The 17,369-nt window shown below is 46.1% G+C and overlaps 1 protein-coding gene across 1 annotated transcript in view; it reads right to left on the bottom strand.

Moving 5' to 3' along the window:
- Window positions 1-224: 224 nt before the first annotated feature.
- The window catches only part of CDH23 (cadherin related 23), a 1,761,581-nt gene continuing 1,744,436 nt past the window's right edge, over window positions 225-17,369 (bottom strand). Inside the window, exon 68 of the mRNA XM_073574902.1 lies at window positions 225-1,175. Coding sequence (XP_073431003.1) covers window positions 852-1,175 — 324 coding nt within the window. The 3' untranslated portion in view covers window positions 225-851. The remainder of the gene's footprint in view (window positions 1,176-17,369) is intronic.

Raw genomic sequence — 17,369 nt, 5'->3', positions numbered from 1 at the left:
TCATACTGAGGGCTTTCTAATATATTGAAGGTTCCTAGGGCTGCCTGCCTATGCTGTTTGTTGTTAGGGCATAAATTGGTTAGGATACTTAGAATACCCAAACAAATAACCAAAACCATACCATGGTTATGTTTGATTATGTTATGATTAAGTTTGTTTTGATGTTTCCACGTACGTATGAAAAAGTGTAATGTATTGAGTTTAATAACCAGACAAAAGCCATGTTAAAGTACCAGATTTTTTTTCTCCTCTTCATAACAAACATTAAAAAAAAACTCACAAAACCCACATACATTTAAAAATGAATTAAATTACACACTAAAATGCTTTCAGTGTTCTTTTTGTGCTCTGGAATCTGTGGATTTGGTAGGGCAGCACAACTAAAAAGACAATTGTCTAAAGTTCAATCTGTGTTATGACCTCACAGGCCTTGAGGCAGTGTTATTGTCCAGTGTTTTTCCCAACGACACCAGAAAAGTATTTCACTGCCGGCAGGAAAGAATTCTTTGTACCAAGCCATTCTTAGCATTTATTTTCTTCTCTTCACTGCCATGATTGCTATTTCCTGTTTCCTAGTACCATGTGGAGCACCATAATTTGGTATGTTTCCTTTAGATCACAACTTTACAGTCACACTGGAAAAAAATTCTCAAGATGGCTCTTCTGAGTTATAGGATTTATTTGTTGCATAACTTACAAGCCCACCAAGAAACGGGTGGACATTTGTGCTTTTAGCTTACTCATTGAAACTATGCTGGCTCAAACCAGCCCCTGTCCATTTTGTGCTGCAATGCTTAAGCAGTGACTCAGTACATACTTCTTAACTGCTAGACCAATGAGGCCACCTCTAGTCATAATTCTGTTATTTCCAAAGGGCTTTCCATTATGGTGTCTCTCAGCTTGTGCATTGGGGTGGATTTTGCAGATTCTGTGCGAGCATTTTTATCAATGAAAACACAGTTGTCTGTGTTTAGTGTCTCTAGTGATCGTCCGATGCCCTTTTGGTCATCCTCTGGTAAGCTATTGATGTCGGAAGTCAAAAGGGTTCCAGTACTCCCGTGCACCACATGAATTCCATCTGGTCCCTTTATTTCCACTGGATGTTTGTGCTTGAAACGCAACGAGCCATGTCTTGGGCTTTGATCATCATCTTCATCCAAATCATTCTGGATCAACTATAACACAGAACGATATGAAATACAATATTATTATTAAAGAATATTATTATTGAACTATTAAAAGCACTTGTGGTTTATCTAAATACATAATGAGAGCATAGACAAATGTAAACTCTTCCCAGAACTCACACACAGTGTGATCCCTGCAAAGTCATTACTGTTTCTATAGAATTATCACATGTGATTATCTAAGTGTATTGCTAAATTGTAGGAAAATCTGTAGTATGAGACCTTTGGCTATGCTTGATAGCCGCACTCCCAAAGATAAAATCAGGGGCTCCCCTTGTCCTCCAGTGTGAGCCATGAAAGCATGATAATATTGTAATTACAAGATAACTGTGGCTAAAGCTGGAGTCACACATAGCGACTTACCAGCGATCCCGACAACGATATCAACGTGTCAGGATCGCTGGAAAGTCATTATGTGATCGCTGGTGAGCTGTCACACTGACAGCTTCATCAGCGATCAGCACAGTGACGCCGAGCGCGCTGTGTCGCTGTGTTCATTAGTTACCAGTGCACTGATGCAGGGAGCTGGTAACTAACGTACACATCAGGTATCCAAGGGACGCACGTCCCTTGGATACCCGATGTGTATGTTAGTTACCAGCTGATCGCTGATCGTGCTGGCCAGCGGGAGATCAGCGACGAAAGGTTGTCCTGAGGTTTCTTGCAGCGATCAGCAATACCGGCAGGGGGGCTGGTCGCTGATCGCTGTCACACACAGAGATCTTGCTGGTGAGATCGCTGTTGTGTCACAAAACTTGTGACTCAGCAGCGATCTCGCTAGCAAGATCGCTATGTGTGACTGGGCCTTAACTTAAGAAGAGGAAAAAAATCCTGTTTGGTGTTACGCCAAAATTACTGATATCAGTCTGATCAATTTTTCATAGTACAATCCTTGTAATGTGATAAACTAAAGAATCAGGTCGCAGTCAATCTGTGAATTAGACAGTATTAAAGTGTAATTGCTCCTTCAGAAATCTTTTGAGACATGTCAGAAGCTTTTAATGATGGCGGCCCATGTGATGTAACCCCCACAGACCACTGAAACAAAAGTTCAGAAATGCTAAACTGAGCGCTACTTTCCTCCATGACTGAAGAAAGACTGAGGCCATCTTCAGTTACCATGGAAAGCAGAGCATAGGTTGAGCCACTCTGTCCATGCTTCTCGCCTAAAAATTATTAGCTGTCTATATTACTGTTTACTGTAATTCAATTTTGTTCAAAAAAGAGAAAATATGTATATAGTATGAAAAGTATTTCCATTTTAGACATTTCTGCCATAAATGTATAACAAGCGAACAAACCCTGACCATCCACTGCTGTACAGTCAATTCTTATTTATTGAAAGAACTTGAAACTCTGCTTCAAGAATTACTTCATTCTATGTATTAGCTATAATTTGACTTTTCCCTTTGAAACAGTTTTGCAATAAGAAATGCAAATTTGGCTCCTAAATCATATTTGGATTGTCTAAAAAGATAATTCTAATAAGTTGGATAGTATTTTGGACACAATCGTATGTGATGAAGAAGTGGTTTATATTTATTTACCACTGATGTGACCATCTCACAAGATTATGTATTACCTGTTAGGATCACATACTTGAAAAAGAAACTATAAAAAGGTGGAACTAATACGACTTCCCCTGTTAATTAATATCCGCTGTAGTGTTCTCAGTTTAGAGAAGTGGTAAGAATAAAAGCAGAACATTAAAAAAACAAAAAACCTCTGCAAAGTCTAAAGGGAAGCGTATATATATCTATACACACATACACAGACACACACGTATATTATGCTAGAATCCTATGGGTCCTTATGCAAAATTTGGACCTGGGTCTCCACCAGAATGTTGGTCAGATGTACGGTTCCCTGTGCCCTATTCATGTCCTCCATCCTGGCCTCTGTCTTGGAATGATGTGCCTTGTCCTGTCCCCCAACCTGTAATTATATCCCTGTCCCTTATCCTATAATAATGTCCTCCATCTTGGCCCCAACCTGCTGTATTGCCCCCTGGCCCCTATCCATAATGTCCTCTGTTAAGTTTCCTAACCTGTAATAATGTCCTCTGTCTTGGCCTCCATCCTGTAATAATGTTTTCACCTTGGACCCATCCTGTAAAAATGTCCTCCATCCTGGCCTCTAACCTGTAATAATGTCTCCCATCTTTGCCTCTATCCTGTAATAATATACTTTGTCCTGGTCCCTATCCTGTAATGTCAGTTGTCATGGGCCCATTCCTGTAATAATGTCCTTCTTCCTGGCCCCTATTATGTAAAAATATCCCGCATACTGGCTCTTATTCTGTAATTATGTCCTCCTTCCTTGTCCTTATTTGGTAATAATGTTCTCCATCTTGTCTTCCATCCTGTAATAAATTCCCTCTTCTTAATAGTCCCTGTCCTGTAATAATGTCCCACCCTCTTATTAGTCCCTGTCCTGTGATAATGTTCCACCCTCGAATTATGTCCCCCTTCCAGGGCCTCATCCTGCAATAGAGTCCCCCATCCTGGCCCTTGTCCTGTAATAATAGCCTCCGTCCTGGAACCTATCCAGTAATAATGTCCTGCATCCTGGCCCCATCCTGTAATAATGTCCCTCATTCTCTAATAATAGACTCAATCCTGTAATAATGTCCTCCATCATGGCCCCTGTCCTGTAAAAATGTCCCTTTTCCTGGTCCCTTGTCCATTGAACCATTCTGTAATAATGTCCCCAATCCTGGCTCTTATCTTTAATAGTATCACCCATCCTGGGCACCTTCCTATAATACTGTCCAACATGCTGGGCTCCTTCCTGTAATAATATCTCTCTTCCTGGACCCTATCTTGTAATAATGTCCTCTGTCCTTGCCCCTACCCTGTAATATTGTCTGTCTGCTGGTCCAAAAGCCTTAAACTTCTGAATAATATGTGCAACTGTAGTAACAGGAACATCAAGCTTTTTGGAGATGGCCTTATAGCCTTTACCTTTAACATGTTTGTTTATAATTGCTTTCTAATCTCCAGAGACAACTCTCTCCATTCTTTGGTCCATGCTCAGGGTGGTACACAACATGATACCAAACAGCACAGCGACAACTTTTCACTCTTTAAATAGGCAGACTGATTACAAGTTTGTGAACACCTGTGATGCTAAGTACAGGAAACACCTTAGTTTAACATGTCCCTATGGTCAAATTATTTTCAATCTTTTCAAGAGGTGCCACCATTTTTGTCCAGACCATTTTTATTAGTCTGTTTTATTATACATTTTCTTTTGAATCACAATTCAAAAGCAATGCCGGATTTTCATTAGTTGATATTCAGAAAATTTAAATTGAAAATTACTTTTGCCAGATTCAAGTTATTTCAGTGACTATTATGGGTTTTTCTTACTTTAACAAAAGGGCACTGTTACGTGTTACCGAACCACTCAGCACCCAGAATACGTTGTGCAGTTATATGTATGTATAATAGGTTCTATGTGAGATGCATGTCCCTAATGCATCAGCATTCCCATTTTGTCTGCCCTCCCCCCACCTTTGTAATTTCCACAGTAAACATCGGCAGGCTCCGGCCACCTGCGGCTTTTGTAATGTATGTCTGGCCTGCCGCTTTTCTGTATCTGTGTGATATATTCTGTGTCCTGTGAGTAAAGTGTTGTCAGACTGGAAATACATGGAGAAGCAGTGATCTTTTATATGCGCCCATGTAACCAAGGAATTCCAGCCAGCGAGATTCATTCAGACTCCAGCCAATGCAGAGCGGACCTCCGAAAACATGGGGTGGTACTGAAAGAGGTACCTCAGCTTGGTAGACCCCGTTACACTGGTGGCATCAGCGGGATATGATACCCCTTCTACAGGAGAAAAGGACTAAATGGAAAATAACTACCAGAAGTTAAAGAGGACTACATTAAAAGATCTGGTGGAAGCCCGAGGGTTGGTCGCCAGCAACAAAACAAAAGCGGATTTGATAGCAGCCATCATGGAACACGACAGTGCAGCGCCACCCAATGTGATCGTGGAGGAGACTGAATTCCAGAGGGAGGTAAAGAACAGACTGGCATTCTATGGCTCGAACCCTGCAGTAGAGATCATACGAGAGGTGATGGCTGATGTGCGTACTGATCTGAAGGAAAAGATGGCCGAGCGGACCAGGATAGAGCTAGCCAAGATGGAGATGGCAGAGCGGACCAAAGTGGAGCTGGCCAAGATGGAGATGGCAGAGCGGAGAGAGGAGAGCCAGCGAGCAGGGGGAGCTCTGGCCTTCGACCAGGTACCTTCAACAGTAAGCCACAAAAAGATCCAGTATAATGCCTTCCGACAGTTGGGGGAGGCAGAGGAAGACATTGATGGCTTTCTGCAGGACTTTGACCGGCAGTGTGCCCTTCATCAAGTGAAGCCGGAGGAACGGGTTCAGATTCTGGCCAGCAAGCTGACAGGCCGGGCAGCGGACGCCTATCGCACGGTACCTGATGAGGACTGTATGGACTATGAGCAGATCAAAGAAGTGATCTTGGCCCGGTATGCGCTGACACCAGAGGCCTACCGCCAAAAGTTTAGCGGACTTATAAAACGCGTAACCGATACCCACGCTGAATGGGCCTGTAAATTACGGCGGTCACTGCTACAGTGGGTACAAGGGAGCCAAGCAACCACGAAGGAGGACGTCCTCCAGCTCTTCCTGTTAGAACGATTCTTTAATGGACTAAACCCCGAGACACAGGAATGGCTTTGGGACAGGCGGCCAACGACTCTTGAGGAAGCCGCTCATCAGGCCGATGAACATCATGATGCCAGGAGGCCGCAGTTCTCCGGATCAAAGGTTGTCACTAGGGGCCCGCCCATGGACCTGGAGGGCCCCAAACCACCAAACATTGTAGGGGGACCAGCTAGAAACACGGCCTACCACAGTCCCCCTGGGGCGCGATGCCACACCTGCCGTCAGCTGGGCCACCTGCAAAGACAATGCCCCAACCGGACTCAGCATACCCAGTGGCCAAAGGCGGGAACAGCTACCTTCAGCCGGGCTGCTGTACACTGCTACCAAGGCGAACCTGACCCGGCATTGGGGGCTACGACTAACCAAGGGGTGGAAGAGATGGAGGAAGTGCTGCATGAAGTAGACCCCGTGCAGGCAGCCCGGGCAGATAATCGACAACAGCATCGACAGGTCATGTGGGTTAATGGGAAACGTATGCAGGGACTAAGAGATTCTGGGGCAACTTTGACCCTTGTGAAGCCTCATCTCGTCAGGGACCAAGAGAAGATGGACCGGACAGTGGCAGTCTGTGTAGCAGGGGGAGCTATACATTGACTACCCACTGCCAGGATTCACCTGAACTGGGGAGTCGGGGATGGCCTTGTTGAGGTCGGCTTGATGGAGGATTTGCCTGCAGACGTCTTGCTGGGAAATGACTTGGGACCCATTTTGTCTGCATTCTCGGTGGCCCCTCTGGCTGAGACCTATCCTGTGACCACCCGGTGACAAGCACGAGCTGCGGAGGCGGAATCACACTCAGAGGAGGCCCAGGTAAGACATCCCAGCCCTGCACGTATTCCCATAGCCAGACACATTTCTTGGGCCACCCCAGATGAATTTAAGAGGGAGTTACTTGAGGATCCTTCATTAGAGGGATATCGTGGGAAGGCACAGGAGGGGAGAGGAGTAGTGGAAGGGGAACAGTTTGTATGGAAGCAGGGACTCCTCTACCGGATCACAGAGCAGCACCACACAGGGAGGAGCCCCACTATAAAACAACAGCTGGTAGTTCCCAAGAAGTATAGGCAGGAGTTACTGCGAATCTCTCATGATATACCCTTGGCCGGGCACTTCGGCGTCAGTCGCACCAGGCATCATCTGACACAAAACTTCTTTTGGCCGGGGGTAACCTATGATGTTCGTCAGTACTGCCAGACCTGTGACAGTTGTCAGCGCATTGGCAAGAGGGGGGATCGATGCAAGGTCAAATTACGCCCCCTCACCATTGTGGAGGAACCATTTAGCCGAGTAGCGGTCGATCTGATAGGGCCGTTAGCCAAACCCAGTCTGTCCGGGAAAAAGTATATATTGACAGTGGTAGATTATGCTACATGGTATCCAGAGGCGGTTGCGTTATCTAACGTACTGGCAGAGACGGTGGCGGCCGCCCTGCTCCAGGTGTTCTCATGGGTTGGATTTCCCTGGGAGATTATCTCGGACCAGGGTACCCAGTTTACAGCAGAGGTGACCAACCAACTGTGGAAGCTGTACGGCGTAAAGTCCATTAGAAGCGCCCCGTACCACCCGCAAGCCAATGGGTTGTGTGAACGCTTTAACGGACATTAAAACAGCTCATTGGGACTTTTACCAGGACCTACAGGGACTGGGAGAAATTCTTGCCACACCTCTTGTTTGCCTATCGGGAGGTGCCCCAAGAATCCACGGGGTTCTCCCCGTTCGAGCTGGTATATGGGAGACGGGTAAAGGGACCCCTAGACTTAGTGCTGGAACACTGGGAAGGGGAGGGCCTCATAGAAGGGGTACCTATTGTACCCTATGTGCTGGAATTCCGGGACCGCCTACAGGAGCTGACTCAGGCTGTACGTGAGAACATGCAGGCGACCCAGTGGCGCCAGCGCATATGGTATGATCGGAGGGCCAGAGAGCGCACTTTGGAAATAGGACAGAAGGTCCTGGTGTTAGAGCCCACTAAGCAGAATAAGTTTCAAGCTGCATGGCAGGGGCCCTACCTGGTAGTGGGGAAAATAGCAGCCACAACCTATAATGTCGCCGATTGTGACAACCCCAGGGTTATCCGCATGTTCCACGTGAATATGCTGAAGCCCTACCGGGAGCGTCCTGAAGAGGTAGTGGCCATCTGTGCACCTGAAGTAGAGGATTTAGCCAGACTTCCCTTGCCGGATGTCTTAGAGGAAAGGACTCAGTCTAAAACATGGGACCAGGTACACTTGGGTGAAGACCTAGGCCCCCCGGGAGAGACAGCAGGCGGAGGCGTTGTTGAGGCTGCGACAGAGGATGTTTTCAGAGAGACCGGGGTACACTCGCCTGGCACAACACAAGGTTGAGACCCAGGATCAGACCCCCCTGCGACAAAACCCCTTCCGCGTCCCTGAGTCTGTACGAGAGGGGATGCGACAAGAGATACAAGAGATGTTGCGTTTAGGGGTCATTGAAGAGTCAGATAGTCCCTGGGCATCCCCCGTAGTGTTAGTGCCCAAGAAGGATGGGACTACACGGTTTTGTGTAGACTATCGTAAGCTCAATGAGAAAACAGTGAAGGATGCATACCCCATGCCGCGTGTGGATGAGTTGTTAGACCGGCTGGAGGGGGCAAAGTATTTGACCACCATCGATCTATGCAAAGGCTACTGGCAGATTCCCCTTAGTCCTGACGCTATTCCCAAGTCGGCATTTGTCACCCCGTTCGGCTTATTCCAGTTTCAAGTTATGCCATTCGGGATGAAGAATGCCCCGGAGACCTTCCAAAGGCTGGCTGACCGGCTTCTGGATGGTCTCCAGGACTATGCTTGTGCCTACCTGGACGACATCGCCATCTACAGTGCGACATGGGAAGAGCATCTAAATCACCTAGAGACAGTATTGGACAGGATACACCAGGCCAGAATCACCCTGAACCCAAACAACTGTCACGTGGGCAAAGCAGAGGTTCAGTATTTAGGGCATTGGGTGGGAAGTGGGAAACAGCGACCAGAACCAGCCAAGATTGAGGCTACAGACAAATGGCCCATCCCATGCACTAAAACCCAGGTCATGGCATTTCTAGGGACAGCGGGGTATTACAGGAAATTCGTTCCCAATTACAGCAGCATAGTCAAGCCCCTCACTGATTTGACCCGTAAGAACCAACCCCGCCAGGTAACCTGGACCTCAGAGTGTGAGGAAGCCTTCCGCCAACTAAAGGGCACCCTCACCAATACCCCTGTATTGGCCACACCTGATCCAACTAAACGTTTCCTGGTTCACACAGATGCTTCTATGTTTGGATTGGGGGCAGTACTGAGCCAAGTCGGGCTGGACGGCCAAGAACACCCGGTAGCTTACCTGAGTCGGAAACTACTGCCCCGTGAAGTAAGCTATGCGGCCATCGAGAAGGAGTGCCTGGCGGTAGTATGGGCACTCAAGAAGTTGCAACCATATTTGTATGGACGACAGTTTTCCCTCCTAACGGACCACAATCCCCTAGTCTGGCTTAATCGGATCTCCGGAGACAACGCCAGATTGCTGCGGTGGAGTTTAGCCCTACAACCTCTGGACTTCACTATCCACCACAGACCCAGCAAACAAAATGGTAACGCCGATGGACTAAGTCGACAAACGGAACTTGTACCAACCCCATAAACTTCGATCATCCCCAAACTGATCCGTTGAGGATCAGACAGTGTATGCCGATCGCGTCGCTGAAAAGGAGAGCCATGTTACGTGTTACCGAACCACTCAGCACCCAGAATATGTTGTGCAGTTATATGTATGTTTAATAGGTTCTATGTGAGATGCATGTCCCTAATGCATCAGCATTCTCCTTTTGTCCGCCCTCCCCCCACCTTTGTAATTTCCACAGTAAACATCGGCAGGCTCCGGCCACCTGCGGCTTTTGTAATGTATGTCTGGCCTGCTGCTTTTCTATTGGCCGGCCCTCTGTATCTGTGTGATATATTCTGTGTCCTGTGAGTAAAGTGTTGTCAGACTGGAAATACATGGAGAAGCAGTGATCTTTTATATGCGCCCATGTAACCAAGGAATTCCAGCCAGCGAGATTCATTCAGACTCCAGCCAACACAGAGCGGACCTCCGAAAACACGGGGTGGTACTGAAAGAGGTACCCCAGCTTGGTAGACCCCGTTACAGGCACCAACAATTTTGTCCACATCTGTAGATTGAAACATATGTAGATAGAGTATATTTATATAGATATAGTCTATTTAGAAGAAGTTATGCAATAGTAAAACACAATGTTCAATTCCTGCTCCCTTCTTTCTTAATGGAACTGTCATAAATAGCTGAGCTCTGTTAAGAGTCAACTCCCTCAGGATCAAAAGGTACTGATTGGTTGTCAAGATAGCTATGACAGCTACTGAAGGTTTGGCCACTATCCTATACTAATGTTCTCCATCCTGGCCCCTTTAACCTGTAATAACATCTTCTGGCCTGGCCCCCATCCTGTAATAATGTCCCTCATCCTGTTCCTTATCCTGTAATACCGTCATCTGTCATAGTGCCTAACATGTAATATCCTCCATCCTGGACCCCATCCTTGCCACTATCCTGTAATAATATACTTCATCCTTGCCCCTATAACTATATATAGCTGAAGGCATCGTCTAGTAAGAAGTAGTTGTGCAATTGTGATATGCCATGCTCAACTCCTGCTCCATTCATTCTTAATGGGACTGCCATAAATAGCTGAGCCCTGTTATCAGCTAGCTCCCTCATGCCCACAGGGAATGGATTGATTGTCATGGCCGGGAGAGGCCTATTTTTAAGGCTCCTGTCACTACTAACTTGGTTCTTCTATGAAGTCAAGATAGGAGAACATCAATTTCACTATATCCTGCAGTGCACTAGTATTACCACTTACAGTACATGTTTTACACTTTTTCTCCAGACACACACAGCCACATCATGTCCTATCCTGCTCCGAGATTCTAACGCTCTGTCTGTTACTCCTCATTGCTGGCGATGTATCCCCAAATCCTGGCCCTCCTCATCACATCCCCACACTCTTTTCTAACATCCTGCCACGATCCTCTACACTTTTTTGCAACCATGACAACCTCATACCTATTCATCCAGCCCCCACTCCCCCGATCCCCCTACCTGGAGCACTATGGAACGCACGCTCTGTCTGCAACAAGCTATCGTTTATCCATGACCTCTTTATCACCAACAAACTCTCCTTCCTTGCCATCACTGAAACCTGGCTCACTCCCTCTGACACAGACTCTCCAGCTGCGCTTTCCTATGGCAGATTCCATCTCTCTCACACCCCTCGCCCCAGCAACAAATGTCATGGAGGAGTTTCTTGCTCCTGTCTGATACCTGCTCCTTTACCCCACCCTCCGCTACTCTTCCCTCGTTTGAGGTGCACTCCGTCCGCATGTATTCCCCCTCCAACCTCCAACTGGCTGTCATCTACCGCCCCCAAGAACTAGCCATCTCCACCTTTCTCGACCACTTCACCACCTGGCTACTCCATTTCCTTTTTGCTGACATCCCCACCATCATCATGGGTGACTTCAATATCCCCATTGACACTTCCACCCCAGCTGCCTCTAAACTTCTATCGCTCACAGCTTCCCTTGGCCTCACTCAATGGTCCTCTGCGGCCACTCACAAAGATGGTTACATGCTGGACCTTATCTTCACCCGTCTCTGTTCCCTCACTAATCTCAATAACTCACCCCTCCCCCTGTCTGACCACAACCTACTGACATTCTCTTTCCTCTCCTACTGCTCAACCCCCGCTCTATAAACTCGCTCACCCTCGCAGGAATCTCAAACACCTCAATTTACAATCACTCTCTGAGTCCCTTCTCCCTCTTACAGACATAGCTTCCATTCATGACACAGATGCTGCTGCCACTTTTTATAACACCACAATAACAGCAACACTTGATTCGGCTGCCCCCCTCACGCAAACAAAAGGCAGCCCTGGCTGATCAGCCTGACCAAAGAACTGAGACGGGTTTCCAGGGCCGCTGAGCGGAGATGGAAGAGAACCTATTCTACTGAGCACTTCAGCGCATACAAGCAGTCCCTTGCCAGCTTTAAGTCAACGCTCTCTGCTGCTAAACAAACTTACTTCGCATCTCTCATATCCTCCCTGTCTCACAACCCTAAACAACTCTTCAACACTTTCAATTCTCTACTCCGTCCCACAGCACCTCCTCCCCCTCCTCTCATTTCTGCTGAAGACTTTGCCTCCTTCTTTAAGTAGAAGATCGACAAGATCAGACAAAACTTTGGCCCTCAGCCCCCAATGCCCCTCTTAGCCGCTCAGCCCTGTTCTGCAAAAGCCAGCTTCTCCACCATGACAGAAGATCAGCTCTCCATCCTTCTGTCAAGATCACACCTCACCACTTGTGCCCTCGACCCACTCCCGTCTCACCTCATCCCTAACTTGGCCACAGTCTTCATCCCATCTCTAACACACCTCTTCAACCTTTCACTTACAAATGGTGTCTTTCCCTCATCCTTCAAACATGCCTCAATCACACCCATCCTCAAAAAGCCCTCCATTGACCCATCCTCTGTGTCTAACTATCGCCCGATATCTCTTCTCTCTTATGCCTCAAAACTACTGGAACAGCATGTATATCTTGGACTGTCCCTCTTTGACCGGTTACAATCTGGCTTCCGACTGCATCACTCAACTGAAACTGCCCTAACTAAAGTCACTAACGACTTACTAACCGCCAAGAGCAAGCAACACTACTCTGTCCTCCTTCTCCTGGACCTGTCCTCTGCCTTCGACACCGTAGACCCTCCTGCTACAGACTCTCTCATCTCTTGGCATCACAGACTTGGCCCTATCCTGGATCTCATCATACCTAACAGACCAAACATTTAGTGTCTCCCTCTCACACACCACCTCCTCACCTCGCCCCCTGTCTGTTGGTGTTCCTCAAGGCTCTGTCCTAGGACCCCTACTATTCTCCATCTACACCTTTGGCTTGGGGCAGCTCATAGAATCCTACGGTTTGCAGTATCACCTCTATGCCGATGACACGCAGATCTACCTATATGGACCCAACCTCGCCTCCTTACTGACTGAAATCCCACAATGTCTGTCTGCTATCTCAGCCTTCTTCTCTGCTTGTTTTCTCAAACTGAACATGGACAAAAAAGAATTCATCATCTTTCCCCCATCTCACTATACCCCTCCACCAGACCTATCCGTCAATGTCAATGGCTGCTTTCTTTCCCCAGTCCCGCACGCTTGGTGCCTTGGGGTGATCCTCGACTCTGCGCTCTCTTTCAAACCACATATCCAAGCCCTCGCCTCCTCCTGCCGCCTCAAACTCAAAAATATTTCCCAGATCCGCTCATTCCTCAACCACGAAACCACAAAAACACTAGTGCATGCTCTTATCATCTCCCGCCTTGACTACTGCAACCTCCTACTCTCTGGCCTCCCCTCTAGCACTCTGGCTCCGCTCCAGTCCATCCTACACTCTGCTGCCCGACTAATCCACCTGTCTGCCCACTATTCCCCAGCCTCCCCCCTATGCCAGGCCCTTCACTGGCTTCCTATTGCCCTGAGGCTCCAAATCAAAACCCTAACCATGACATACAAAGCCATCCACAACCTGTCCCCTCCATACATCTGTGACATGGTCTCTAGGTACCTACCCACACGCAACCTTCAATCATCTCAAGATCTCCTTCTCTACTCCCCCCTTATCTCTTCTTTCCACAACCGCATACAAGACTTCTCCCGTGCTTCCCCCATTCTCTGGAACTCTCTGCCGCAACACATCAGACTCTCACCATCAACGGAAACCTTCAAGAAGAACCTGAAGACCCACCTGTTCCGACAAGCCTACAGCCTGCAATGATCCTCGGTCTACTGAACCACCGCACGACCTGCTCTACCCTCTCCTACTGTATCCTCACCCATCCCTGTAGACTGTGAGCTCTCGCGGGCAGGGTCCCCTCTCCTTATGTACTTGTGAGTCCCTTGTCTTATACATGTTTATTATACTTGTCTATATTTCCCCTTTTCATGTGTAAAGCGCCATGGAATAAATGGCGCTATATAAATGCTTAATAATAAGTCCCACCCTTGTTATCTCCAATTAAAAATCGTAAAAAAAAATAACCATATTTGATATTCTTGTGTTTTTGCAAAAATCTGATCCATCTAAATACAGGTGCTTCTCACAAAAATAGAATATTATCAAAAAGTTAATTTATTTCAGTTCTTCAATACAAAAAGTGAAACTCATATTATGTAAAGTCATTGCAAACAGAGTGATCTATTTCAAGTGTTTATTTCTGTTAATGTTGATGATTATGGCTTACAGCCAATGAAAACCCAAAAGTCATCTTAGTAAATTAGAATACTTTATAACACCATCTTGAAAAATGATTTTAAAATCCGAAATGTTGGCCTACTGAAATGTATGTTCAGTAAATGCACTCAATACTTAGTCGGGGCTCCTTTACTGCATCAATTGCTGCATCATTGCAGACTTGGCATGGAGATGATGAGCCTGTGGCACTGCTGAGGTGTTATCAATGCCCAGGGTGCTTTGTTAGCAGCCTTCAGCTGGTCTGCATTGTTTGGTCTGATGTCTTTCATCTTCCTCTTGACAATGCCCCATAGATTCTCTATGGGGTTAAGGTCAGGTGAGTTTGCAGGCCAATCAAGCACAGTGATACTGTTGTTTTTAAACCAGGTATTGGTACTTTTGGCAGTGTGGACAGGTGCCAAGTCCTGCTAGAGAAGGAAATTTCCATCTCCAAAAAGCTTGTCGGCATGAAATGCTCTAAAATTTCTTGGTAGACGGCTGCACTGACTTTAGTCTTGATAAAACACAGTGGACCTACACCAGTAGATGACATGGCTTCTCAACCCATCACTGATTGTGGAAATTTCACACTAGACCTCAAGCAAATTGGATTGTGTGCCTCTCCACTAGGGATGAGCTTTCCGATATTGAAATATCGGAAATCGGCCCAATATTTGCGATATCGGAATTCCGATATTCGATTCTGATATTTTTTTCACATCGGAAATCGGAAATCCTATAATCCTTCAGCCTCTGAGCCTCTAACCCTAATCCTAACTATCCCTAACTCTTAACCCTTCCCACTAACCCTAACCATAACTAACCCTAACCACTAACCCTAACCCTTACCTTACTAACCCTAAACCCTAACCCTGCTAACCATAAGCATAACCATAACCCTAACCCTACTAACGCCAACCCCTAACCCTAACCCTACTAACCATAAGCATAACCCTAAACCCTAACCCTACTAACCCTAACCCTACTAACTATAAGCATAACCCTAACCGTAAACCCAGGCTCTAATAACCCTAACTAACCCTAACCCCTAACCCTAACTATCCCTAACCCCTAACTCTTAACCCTTACCACTAACCCTAACCACTAACCCTTACCCTAACCCTACTAACCCCTAACCCTGCTAACCATAAGCATAACCGTAACCCTAACCCTACTAACCCTAACCCTACTAACCATAAGCATAACCCTAAACCCTAACCCTACTAACTATAAGCATAACCCTATCCGTAAATCCTGACTCTACTAACCCTAACTAACCCCTAACCCTAACCCTAACTATCCCTAACCTTTAACCCTTACCCCTTACCACTAACCCTAACCACTAACCCTAACCCTTACCCTAACCCTACTAACCCTAACCCCTAACCCTACTAACCATAAGCATAACCCTAAACCCTAACCCTACTAACCCTAACCCTTAACCCTAACCCTACTAACTATAAGCATAACCCTAACCATAAACCCTGACTCTACTAACCCTAACTAACCCTAACCCCTAACCCTAACTATCCCTAACCCCTAATCCTTAACCCTTACCACTAACCCTAACTAACCCTGACCACTAATACTAACCCCTAACCCTTACCCTAACCCTACTAACCCTAAGCCCTAACCCTGCTAACCATAAGAATAACCGTAAGCCTGACCCTACTAACCATAACCCTACTAACTATAAGCATAACCCTAACCGTAAACCCTGACTCTACTAACCCTAACTAACCCTAACTCCTGACCCTTACTCTAACCCTACTAACCCTAAACCCTAACCCCTAACCATAACCCTAGTAATCCTAACCCCTAACCCTAACTCCTAACCCTACTAACCATAACCCCTATCCCTAACCCTAATAACCCTAACCCCTAACCCTACTAACCATAAGCATAACCCTAACCCTAACTAAGCCTAACCCCTAACCCTTACCCTAACCATAACCCTAACTACCCCTAACCCTACTAACCCTAACCCTAACCCCTTACCCTAACCCTTACCCTACTAACCATAAAGCCTTACCCTACCCCAACTAATCCTAACCCAAAGAAAAAACACTGCTGTTAAGAAGATGGCAACCAGTTTTCCTGCTACAGCTTTTGCTCTGTGCATTTTTCTAGCGATTTTTTTGCTCCGCTGCCTCTGCAAACTCCTTCCCCATTATCCTGAGGTGTTTCCCCTCCATTTTATCCATTATATAGCACTGTAGTGGTCATTTTGTAATTCCGATTTTTTTTCTCCCATTGACTTGCATTGATATCGGAAATCGGAAATTCCGATATCCGATATTTTCCAAAATCGGAATTCCGATACGATATTGGGCAATATCGCTCATCCCTACTCTCCACTCTTCCTCCAGACTCTGGGACCTTTATTTCCAAATGAAATGGTAAATTTACTTTCATCTGAAAACAACACCTTGGATCACTGGGCAGCAGTCCAGTTCTTTTTCTCCTTGTTACAGGTAAGATGCTCCTGGTGTTATCTATTTGTCATGAGTGGCTTGACACAAGAAATGCGACACTTGTAGCTCATGTCCTGGATACGTCTGTGTGTGGTGGCTCTTGAAGCAATGACTCCAGCAGCAGTCCACTCCTTGTGAATCTCCCCCAAATTATTGAATGGCCATTTCTTAACAATCTTTTCAAGGCTGCAATTATCCCGGTTGCTTGTGCATGTGCACCTTTTTCTACCACACTTTTCCTTCCACTCAACTTTCTATTAATTTGCTTAGATGCAGCACTGTGAGAAGCCAGCTTCTTTAGCAATGACCATTAGTGCCTTATTCTCCTTGTGAAGTGTGTCAGTGACTGCCTTCTGGAGATCTGTCAAGTCAGCAGTCTTCCTCATGATAGTGGAGCCTACTGAAACAGAGTAATAGACCTTTTTTAAATGTTTAGGAAGCCTTTGCAGGTGTTTTTTGTTAATTATTTTAATTTACGGAGATGACTTTTAGGTTTTCATTGGCTGTAAGCCATAATCATCAATATTAACAGAAATAAACACTTGAAATAGATCACTCTGTATTGACTCTATATAATATATGAATTTCACGTTTTGTATTGAAGAACTGAAATAAATTAACTTTTTGATGATCTATTTTTGTGAGAAGCACCTGAACATTACACACCAAAAAATGTGAAATTGAAAATACAAATTT

The sequence above is a fragment of the Dendrobates tinctorius genome, unplaced genomic scaffold, assembly GCF_039654945.1.
Source record: "Dendrobates tinctorius isolate UK_male_01 unplaced genomic scaffold, ASM3965494v1 ptg000040l, whole genome shotgun sequence".
Lineage (NCBI taxonomy): Eukaryota > Metazoa > Chordata > Amphibia > Anura > Dendrobatidae > Dendrobates > Dendrobates tinctorius.
The sequence above is the reverse complement of the archived record's forward strand: the minus strand, read 5'-3'. Positions and strand labels throughout refer to the sequence as shown.